General features: G+C 31.7%; 1 protein-coding gene across 1 annotated transcript in view; it reads right to left on the bottom strand.

Moving 5' to 3' along the window:
* The window catches only part of LOC143079903 (uncharacterized), a 270,874-nt gene that overhangs the window by 115,428 nt on the left and 143,441 nt on the right, over positions 1–12,005 (bottom strand). The window contains exon 23 of the mRNA XM_076255530.1: positions 10,082–10,153. Coding sequence (XP_076111645.1) covers positions 10,082–10,153 — 72 coding nt within the window. The remainder of the gene's footprint in view (positions 1–10,081; positions 10,154–12,005) is intronic.

Below are 12,005 nucleotides of genomic sequence, written 5' to 3'. Positions count from 1 at the left end.
ATACATTAGTGTTAGTACATTTACATTTATTAATTTATAAACTGAAACGGTAAAAATTGGAGGGGGAAAACAAATCAAACAAATAATGAAAAACACTGACAGAACAAATAATATGCAATACATTCGATTACGCACGATCAAATTTTAAACAAAAACAATAACCAAATTAACAAATTTAACCATCAAAGGTGCAACAATTCAGCAAAATACAATTTCAGTTCATCAATTTGAACAAGTGAGAGGTTAGATAGCTATAAAAACCACGTTTAATCCATTATTTACTTCATAATAATTCCTGAATCAATTCATGTGTTTGCCCTTATGATTTTACCGTTTGATTACGGACCGTTTTAAATTTTTCTTAGAGTTATTTGTTATTTTTGTTATATTATTTTATACTGTTGTAAGCGTAAGATGGGGTTATATAATTTGTTTTTATTTTGGGGCTTCTATATGTATCATTGACATACAGTCGGATTATTTACACTTCTTGAAACTTTAACAAAACATAATGTAAGGTGATATTAGGTGATAACAAAAACTATATTGATATACTTTAAATTATGTAAGATAAGAAATCATATATCAATTTAAGTCAATACCTTGAAAGCATATCAGATTCAAGGAGTTGTTTTCTTTACTGTTCGTTTAACACATTAATAAATACATACATCAGATAACCTACAGCAACACATGTATAAATCACTTTCATAGATCAGTGTAAATATGGTGAATTGTCAAATGCAAGACGTGCCCCATTTTAAATGTCGAAAATTACTGTTCAAATGAATGAGGAATAACACGACGTTTTACCAAGTCGATATCGATTGAATTGTTGCCTCAAATAAGACACTACGGCATGATGTAATTCGGGTCGATGGAGGCGATTCTGCTTGCTGTTGATTCTACATTAGTTGCAATCTGAAAAATCAAAACAAAAACAAAGTATTAATCAATTATCTGCATATCGATACCTCGACGCATTCCTTTGACAGGCAAGTTTTCGTTCATAAGGTTATACGATTATTTTCTAATTAATAAAATCCATATTTATTTTGATTTTAAAGTATATTATGGTATTGAAGTATGAGTTATAGGTACTGACGTTATTTGTCATTTTCATTACGTATTATCCTGTCATTTTATTTACCTTTGTAAAATTATTAACCTTTGCTGTTTTGGTAATATTCTTGGTTTACTACTTATACAACGCGATTGTGGTATTGAGCTATAGTAATGCAATTAAAGCAATTAACCTTTAATTCCTTATAAGAACTAACTAATTCCCTGAAAAGGAGAAGGACTGCAACAGGTTCAGATCTGAATAACAAACAAAACATACAAAATATAGCCTCATTTAAACTTTATGAGTTTTTTTACATTTAAATCTATCAGTCACAAAATTTTAGCAATGATAATAAATAACTTAGATTTTAGTTGATACAAACATTCCCGAAATAAGTTTTCATTTGTTTTAAGTTATACCTATGCGTAGGAAATATTTGTGTTTGTTTATATGTATGACTTTCTGGTATCTTGTTGTTGACCGGGACATATTTGGTGTAGTAACACCTTTCCGGCATATCTGCGGCATTAAAGTTGTGTCCTGGAAGTTCCTGTGTTTATTTGTACTGTATTCCCGTCACGAGTATTGTCATTTCAGTGTTTATGTTAACAACGCCATATACGCCGGAGATTTGGCTAGCCAGGTACAACCCACCTTTGTTTTCTTACATTGTTCTGTAGGAAGTCATGAATATGGCAGTTGTTATGAATGAGTCCGTTTTAATGTATGTTGGCTTTGTTTTTGCTGCTGTTCAGTGTTTCTGTTGTTCCGTTATTTGTCTTGTTATCGTTTAATCTATTTATAAATACTTAACAGTGATGTACTTCTGCTGACTTTATTCAAAACAAACATTTGACATAAAACATACCTGCTGAAATCATTCAAGAATGAATAGGCTAGTAAAAGAGGGACCAAAGACACCAGAGGGATAGTCAAACTCGTAGATCGAAGAAACTGACAACGGCTAGCTACAAATAAAAAGACAAAGACAAATACTAGTACAGAAGACACAACATAGGAAACCAAAGACTAATCAACACGAATCCTACCATAAACTTGGGTTGATCTCAGGTGCTACAGGAAGTGTACGCAGATCCTGCTCCACATGTGACATCCGTCGTGTTGCTTATGTTATTAAAAATCCGGCAAATAGTCTTATTCGGTAGGTCACATTCTTGAAAAGGGAAGGGCATTGTAATTACGACATAAGGAACATATCCGACATCATCTGTGAAACGGTTATTCTATAACGGTCAACCAACTCGTGATGGCGTCCGTAAAATTTACGAAGGGATGATTTCAACTTCCCCATTTGAAACTTTTCGTTAAATAGCTTCCTTGTGAGCAGCAATCTTCTATCAAGGAAATCATAATAGGAAATAAGAGCCCGAGAATATCTTATCAATTGCGAGATAAATACTCCGTATGTACATGCAAACGATCCGTATTGCACAAACGTACTAACTGAAGAGTCTTCTTTCTTTTGTTTAAATTTAGACAGGGAGATTTTTTCAAAATCTATTTTTTTAACATTGGTTGGCGGATGTGTTTAAATGGTATTTTTATCGTGTATAAACATTCTAGCTCTTATCTCATCAGGGAACATGTTCAAGACGCGTACGCGGAAACGCGGAATATGCTGACAAAATGGCCAATATTGGGAAAAAATTTGACAGGTACCATAACTTTATCATAGTAATTGGTTTCATACGAATTCCTATATATTCTATACAACTTGCATAAACAGATATGGAAAGTTATCAACAGACGGCCCTATTTGAATAGTGTAAGAAATAAACACACAAATGAGATCATAAAATTACTCATTTGTGAAATAATTACCTTTAGATTTGTTTTCTAATCATCTTGTTCCATGTCGTAATCTTCAGTTGAACAAATGATTTCAGGAACATGTCCTCAAAATCGTAGATACGTGATTGCAAAGAAAATAAAGAAATTAGATTAATTCACAAAATCTGCCATTATAAGTATAACGTTGCTTATCATAAAAACAAAACTAATCCAAATGGCGAATTATTTCAATACATGCTGTGAATATAGAATCATAAAAAAATACAAATGTTTGGAAACCCTTGAATGTTTTTTATTGACGAAAAATTTATCTTTTTCATTATAAATAAAATTGATTGAAACAAAATAGAAAACACGAAATGTTTTGAAAACACTTAAATATTTTCTGTTACGAACAGTTTAAGTGTTTAATTATATACAACAATGATAATAATTCAACCAGAACCATCTGTCTATATAATATCAAGATTCTAACAAAGAAATCAAATAACAAATAACTGAATTTATAAACTAAAATTCAAACGAAAACAAATCAGTATGAAAAACATATATTAATTCTTATATGCTTGTAATATTCTATATTTTCATATAAAGTAAATAATATTTATACAATCATTGCACCTTTTAAAATATGTATGTTATCAGATTTTGACTATATTTTTTAAATAATTGTTCAATAACGACAAGACTGTTAACGTAATATTAAATTCCTATAAACATGCAATTTGATAATCAAACAAAAAAGCTGTTAATGTTAGTAGGTGACACGTTTATAAGAATAGTGTGTTATATATTGTATCAATGGATGTTTAGGATTAATTAAATAATTAATTTTAGTAAATACATCGTTTCAAATGAACATTGAGAATAACACCCTACTATCTTGTACATATGACATTATAACGTTTATTCATATTTAAATGAGACAATATTAAAACTATAATTAAAAGTGGATTTGCATATTTTAATAACACAATCAAATGTAAATATCAATTGAAACTATTAGTACTCTTTTACATATATGCTGTTTTTCATTTTAATGGTCTGAATAAATCAGAACAATGCAAGATCGCTCATTAATTTAAATATTTTCATATACATTTTTGCTATATCTTAAGGTTTGCGTCTTTTACTGATAAATGTTACGATTGTTGTCAAGGCTTTCCATTTCATAGGTTTTTTTTATCAATAAGTCACCTAAATTAAACTGCTTACCAGGACAATAGGTTGGTTGTTTGTCACAAACACACTGAGCTGTTCCATTGATTGGTTCTACAAAGCAGTTTCCAAATCCACAGTCGTATGTCGTACACTGACTTTCTGTTGAAGTACATATTAAAACATAATGCCAAGTTGGAAATATTGTCTGTGCCAATGAGATTAACTACTTTACAGTTCAATGACAGTATTTGACAACCGTTCTACGGAGATTCGAGATGCACGGATTTTATGTTATGTTATCAGATTTCAAATTAAAACATTTAAACATATGCACCGTAGAATGAAGAATGTAATGCCTGTTGCTTATATTCTGCATTTTCCAACTGGTGAACTCACAAAAATAGTTATGCAAGAATATTTTACTTACACTAGAGTGAAATATGACTAACCAATAGAGTCCATAATGATAACTTAATTTCCAATAAAAAAAAGTACATGGTTAATATGATCATAATTTTCTAAAGTAATGCATTATTTTTCTGTTCAATTTTAACTGCCATAAACTTTTCAATTTTTATTTTTGATAAGGTGTACAGTGTATTGTTGTTATCATTATCATTCATTATAGAAAATTACTAATTGCTGAATATAGTTTAAAACTTTTTTCTTAATAAACTTGAGCAGTATTTTTCTAATTAGAATATTGGTAATTTCAAAGTAGCTTTATATGAATATAAAAACTAATGTGTTTACCTAGACAAAATTCGCCAGTCCATTGTCCAATACAGTCACAAACAACTTTTCCATCCCCGCTCGTGATACATTTTCCACCATTAAAGCATTGACAATTATCAGCTTAAATGGAAATATCTCAACATTATAAAAATGAATTATGATGAAAATTGCGTTTTATATTATACAATTGATAAATCTGTTGAATATATTGAGAATAATTTGCAAGTTGATACGCCTGGAATCTTTGAAAGTTGATACATCGTATAATAATATGTCTAGTGGGTCGATAAAGCCTTGACACATATATAAAAAAGTAAAGGTTGACAGAGACTACTTATAACATTATGTCAGTTTCACTATAAATCATGCAAATACAAAATTAAAATAAATATATAATACTGATATTTGCCAGATTTGCTGATTTAACGATTTAAAGCTCCAGTATTATCGTTCTTATTAGAATAAAAAGGTGAATTGAAATGATAAGAAATACTTTGACATTATTCCCAATATGCTGGGAAGCAATTTATAGTTAAGAAAACAAAATGACATTTACTTTAAAAAATTTGAATATATTTACTATGGGCATTGCAAATTATCATATATTTTTATATTTTTAAAGATGCGACTGTGTGACATAATGCTTTGAAATACGGCGCCATCAATCGTTTTGAGTCAAAATGATATGAACACTGATCAGCAGGTAATTAATATCATTTGAATTGTGAAATATGTACCACCAAATATCTTAATGTTATGTTTGCATTGCTAATGATTTATGTTTTTCACCATATCATTGTGTTTTTTTCGTTACTAATTTATTAACTTTTTCTTTATGTAAGTTTGAGATTAATGGGAAGGCAAAAAAAAAAACCCGCAAGGTACACATTTATTTGTACTAAATGGGGAATCTGCTCAGCAGTTTTTATTTGTGTTATGTTTTAAGTCTTTTATATTTAATTTTTCATTATTCATTTTATCATAATGTATATGTAGGGCGGTTATCACAGTGTACAAAAAGTAAAATCACAAAAATACTGAACTTAGAGGAAAATCAATTCGGCAACTCCATAAAGTACAAAATGAGCGTCCTAAAAGATACATGTACAGGATTACTTAGCCGTGTTTCGCACAACTTTTTGGAATTTTGGGTCCCCAATGCTCTTCAATTTTGTACTTGTTTGGCTTTATACATATTTTGATAAGAGAGTTATTGATGAGTCTTATGAAGACGAAACGCGCGTCTGGCGTACTAAATTATAATCCTGGTACGTTTGATACTATTTACACCACTAGGTCGATGCCACTGCTGGTGGACGTTTCGTCCCCGAGGGTATCACCAGCCCAGTAGTCAACACTTTGGTGTTGACATGAATATCAATTAAAGGTGGTCATTTTTATAAATTTTCTGTTAACAAAACTTTGAATTTTTCGAAAAACTAAGGATTTCTTATCCCAGGCATAGATTACCTTAGCCGTGATTGGCACAAATTTTTGGAATTTTGGGTCCCCAATGCTCTTCAACTTTGTACTTGTTTGGCTTTATAAATATTTTGATATGAGAGTTACTGATGAGTCTTATGAAGACGAAACGCGCGTCTGGCGTACTTAATTATAATCCTGGTACGTTTGATACTATTTACACCACTAGGCCGATGCCACTGCTGGTGGACGTTTCGTCCCCGAGGGTATCACCAGCCCAGTAGTCAACACTTTGGTGTTGACATGAATATCAATTAAATGTGGTCATTTTTATAAATTTTCTGTTAACAAAACTTTGAATTTTTCGAAAAACTAAGGATTTTCTTATCCCAGGCATAGATTACCTTAGCCGTGTTTGGCACAACTTTTTGGAATTTTGGATCCCCAATGCTCTTCAACTTTGTACTTGTTTGGCTTTATAGATATTTTGATATAAGCGTCACTGATGAGTCTTATGAAGACGAAACGCGCGTCTGGCGTACTAAATTATAATCCTGGTACTTTTGATACTATTTACACCACTGGGTCGATGCCACTGCTGGTGGACGTTTCGTCCCCGAGGGTATCACCAGCCCAGTAGTCAACACTTTGGTGTTGACATGAATATCAATTAAATGTGGTCATTTTTATAAATTTTCTGTTAACAAAACTTTGAATTTTTCGAAAAACTAAGGATTTTCTTATCCCAGGCATAGATTACCTTAGCCGTGTTTGGCACAACTTTTTGGAATTTTGGGTCTAAAATGCTCTTCAACTTTGTACTTGTTTGGTTTTATAAATACTTTGATGTGAGCGTCACTGATGAGTTTTATGAAGACGAAACGCGTCTGGCGTACTAAATTATAATCCTGGTACTTTTGATACTATTTACTAATCATGGTTGCTCTCATCACGTTTCAGAATCATCTGGTAGTATTTAGTATCTAAATTTAGTGTGGTTAGTAATTTTTCAAAACATTACGCCGTTCCTGCAATAGAATGAGACATAACTAGTTCAGGTCTATTAGTCTGTGCGTTCTTTTGGTTCGTTTTGTTCGTTTGACAGTTTGGTCGGTATCAGGATGAAATGTTTTGGTTAAAGTAGTTGACCATAAAGATAGGGCATATCAACCTGCAAGTTCGTAAACCTTTTTTGTATGATGTGAACTATTTTAACCATATGCAACACCGTATACTGATCTAAGAAATATAGTTCGAGTAGAGCATCTTCCCTTATGGAGACATTTTGTCTATATAACAGAATTTTGTGTTTGGTGTACTATATGCTAATATTGTTGTAGAGTATATTTTCATTGATGTGCAGAGTTGAAACAAAGTACAAATGAGAATGAGGAATGTGTCAAAGAGACAACACCCCGACCAAAGACCAGAAAACAGTCAAAAGCCAACAATAGTTCTTCAACAAGCGCAAAAATCCCAGGCTTCAGCTGGCCCTTTAACAAAATCTACGAACAAAACCAGAGGCTCCTGAATTGAGACAGGCGCATTCATGGAGCGGTGTTAAACATGTGTAGTGATATTTCAACCGTTCGCTATACCTTTAACCAATGTAGAAAAAAACCACAGTAATACACACAGTAAAAAACAATAATTAGCAATAAGAAATTAAAAGTCATCTCATTTATCATAACTTTTGTATCAAGTTTCCCGTTAAAAATATAGATGTCAAGATCCCGGTAAGAGCAGTTATCGTTGTTGGTATGAGCTTTATTTTAAGTCAGTTCAGCATGGAACAACTGTTTTATGTACATACTGAAGTCGTCATTATGGAGCGTCAATATATCATCCAAATATCTGAAAGTTTTATTAAATGTTTGTATCAGATGTTGTTTCGAGGGTCTTTGCTGATTTTAGTCATAAATTGTAACCGATAACAATATAGAAATAGGTCAGCAAACTGTGGTGCACAGTAAGTCTTCTTTGGAATTCCGATAACTTGACGATATACGGAGTCTCAATTGCGAACACAAACTTTATCTAGTAAAAATCCAAGTGCAGTTATAGTATCAAAGCAGGTCCAATTGACAAAATTCTTTTGTTTGTAGTTACAAAAAAATGACCTTACAGATTTTGAACATACTTATTTGCATTCTGACTTTTTAAATGCCCATTTGATTAGGTGTGTGATTTTTTTCTTAACAATATTATGAGTTAAAGTGGTATATAGGTAAATCAAAACTTTGAACAGTTTCGAAACCACCAATATAAGCATGCAAATTATTAAGTACTTCCAACAAATTTTGACACTCCAAAAAAAATATCAATTCCACTATTTTCATAGTCTCGAGACCTTTCTTACTTATTTTTGTGTTTTTTTTTAACATATATTTTTTTTTATCTTTGATTGTTCATGTGTATAAATGGTGTCAAGACTTTTTTCTTTTAAAAGCTATCATTATCTTGATAGAGTAGATACGTGTTTTTTACGAATACAAATTTTTTATTTAAAAGTAATTAAATAGTTTATTTCTTTATATAATCATTTATTATCAGTGTAATTTTGTTTATATTACTTACGATTACATTTTTCAAGCTCAGCGGATCTCAGAGATATAATAAACTTTCCGTCGCTACATTTAGCACTAGTTCCAATAGATGCTCTTTCAATTAGCCAGGACCAGAACGGAATTATACTGCAATCACAGTTGAATGGATTTGAAGCAAGGGTCCTGCAAACATAAATAGTTTAATGCAAAATTAACCGATGTTAAAGTTCATAAGTAATAGTGACAGACAAGAAAAATCCTCATGAATAAGTGGGTAGTTGGTGGTTTTTTTTTACATTAGTTTCCAAAATTAAATGAATATAGAAATACAAATCCATATGATTGGTGTCGAAAACACAAGGAATCTAGAAAACGCTAAGATTACTATGTGAATCTCATCAAACATTGCAAACAATTACCTAGAAAAGCTGCAATTTACAGATCGTACAGATGATATCGGATATGTATCTTATGCCGTAACTACAATCCGGGATTCCCGTTCCTTTTCACAAATGTGACCTACCAAAATAGGCTATTTACCGGCTTTGTACTAACATGAGCAACATGACGGTTATCACATGTGGATCGGGATATGTTTACCGTCCCGGAGCGCCTGAAATCAACCCAAGTTTTTGGTTGAGTTCTTGTTGTTGTTGTTCCCCTATTCGTCACATTTTTTTCACGCAGCGAAGTCAATATAATGGAATTTGATGCGACTGTAATACAAGTGGGAGGTTTGGCGCTATAAAACCAGGTTCAATCCACCATTTTTTACATTTGAGAATGTCTGTACCAAGTCAGGAATATGACAGTTGTTGTCAATTCGTTTGATGTGTTTTATCGTTTGATTTTTTCCATTTGATTAGGGACTCTCCGTTTTGAATTTTCAGCGAAGTTCAGTGTTTTTGTGATTTACTTTTTCACCTATTCTATGACTTCTCGAAATATTTGTGTTGTAATCAAGAATACTGCATTTTAAAGGAGCGATACGTTTGCATACCTAATTATGCACGAACATTGTTTACAAAGATGTTTGTTATGGTTAAATTGTTTAGACTTTTGTAATTTGGACATCTTATAGCTTACTATACGGTATGGTACATACAGTCTGTGCATATTTTTGAACGCCGTACGATGACTTGTTACTTCTGAAATTCACATCATTATTTTATAACAGTCCTTAAATCTTTTGTTATCATGCGTAAGAATAAACTGCCTCATTATTTTGAAAAATTCTTCTCATTTGCACCAGCTGAAAATTGTTCTAAGCAACATAGTCTCATTAAATGTTAGTGTTTGTGTGTGTGTGATTTTGAATGTTTTGTTTTAACAAACTTACAACGTTGATAGCTGAGATAAGTTTCCTAGAGCATTTTCCTCGATTAGACTAATGTTGTTTCCATTTAAATGTCTGGAAAATATGTTTATAATATTGGGACTATCAAAGACAGTTTTCAACAGTAGAAGAAAAATGTTGGACATTATATTTGATAACAATGACATAACGTCTTAGGTGAAAGGACAAGCCGGTCGATTGACATGTGTTATCACGTTAATGATTGAAAAGCATTTTCTTTAAAGTAGAATATAAATAATATTTACTGCATATACAGGCGCTGATGGTATGTTACGCCATAGATTCGGAAACTGAACGATTGGACAGCATAATCATTACTGTAGATGTGTGTCTAAGTATGAGGCAAATTCTATTTTATGATGGGTATTATTCATTTTAAATATAGCAAAGATACGTCCAGCACATTCACTAAACTATGAATTTTCAAGTAAGCTATCCTTAGCTGAATAGATGAATGTGTGGTTACAGGATAATACAAGCGTTCTTGTGTAACGTATGAGAAAATCATTTGTCTTCTTCATTGGAGATGCAAATGTTGACAGAGAGAGGGGCACACTTACTTTCATATACAAATGCCAATTGTCTGATATTTAGTTTATCTTCTAACACCTCACTTAAACTTCAGGGTTTAAATAGCCTATGTTGCTCACTTGCATCTTCAACTATGGACCTTTCAGTAAAAATTGTCATTAAATGGGAACACCTTTAGCATTGACTAGATTTAACTTACAGTTTCAGTCATCTTGACATATTTGTAGATCTTATCGTGCTTATCGTTTTTTTTTTTTTCTCAATATTTTTCATCTATCGATTATAGTTTTTGAGATAACAGCATCAATATCATTAAAGATACGAAACAATAAGTCCGATAGCTAGATTTATTTGTAATGTTGCCATGCCGATTATTTATTTAAAGTTTCATTCATAACAGTTCAATATATTAGACAAAAACGCAAAAATGTGGTTAACATTGTCACTTAGGGGCAATAACTCGAACAGGCAGTCGTCTGACAGTTTTGGTCTTGATACCTATTCGTTTTTTTGTTTTTTTGTTTAGCTGATCATATTTGCTATTTAAAGTTTCGTCTATATTTCGTCTTTTTAAGATAATAGGGAACAATTTATAAATGCAAACATTCGTTATTTAAGGGCAACAACTCTTAAAAGAAGTCGTCTGACAGTTTTAACCTAAATGGACTTCAGTTCATAATTCTTATCATTGTGGCTCCAGAGTTTCAAAATGATAGGTTACCTTGCATTTTACCCTTATGTTTTATTTTATTAATGTCGGCCTTCCTGGTAGGCAGACACAATCATTGGCCAAATTGATCAAGATACAAAAATGATAAATAAGGTTAAGTTTGATTCAATGTGCCTCGGTGGTTTCAGAGGAGAAGATATGAAAAAAACACGACTGCGATGCAAGACAACGGGTAACGAACGCTTAGTGATAGGCAAAGCTCTAGTGGTCATCCAGTGAGCTTATAAAAAAACGAAAACAGCTAAATGACGTCAATTACAGAGAATTTCATTTTATCTTTTCCTAAGACAAACTATTTGTATTTTTATACGTAGACCATTCTATTTAAACTTTGATTAAAACTTTACATCTGTTTTTTAAATTCATAACGTGAATACCAGGAAATTGGAGTTTTCCCTCAAATTACAAAAATTGACACACACGAAAATAGTTGAATCCACAGTAATAGGTTATGCTAGTCCATGTTCAAACTACACACACTTCTTTAACAGATATTGTATCTTTACTAAAACACACCATAACATTCTTGTAAATTTGGAATGAAAACTTTCCTTTTTTTCATATTATTTTTAACAATGTATAATGTGTTATATTCACGACTCTGACTTTTTGACAGATCATTAACTCGCATGCACTGTGCAATTC

The sequence above is a fragment of the Mytilus galloprovincialis genome, chromosome 6 (assembly GCF_965363235.1).
Source record: "Mytilus galloprovincialis chromosome 6, xbMytGall1.hap1.1, whole genome shotgun sequence".
NCBI lineage: Eukaryota > Metazoa > Mollusca > Bivalvia > Mytilida > Mytilidae > Mytilus > Mytilus galloprovincialis.
The sequence above is the reverse complement of the archived record's forward strand: the minus strand, read 5'-3'. Positions and strand labels throughout refer to the sequence as shown.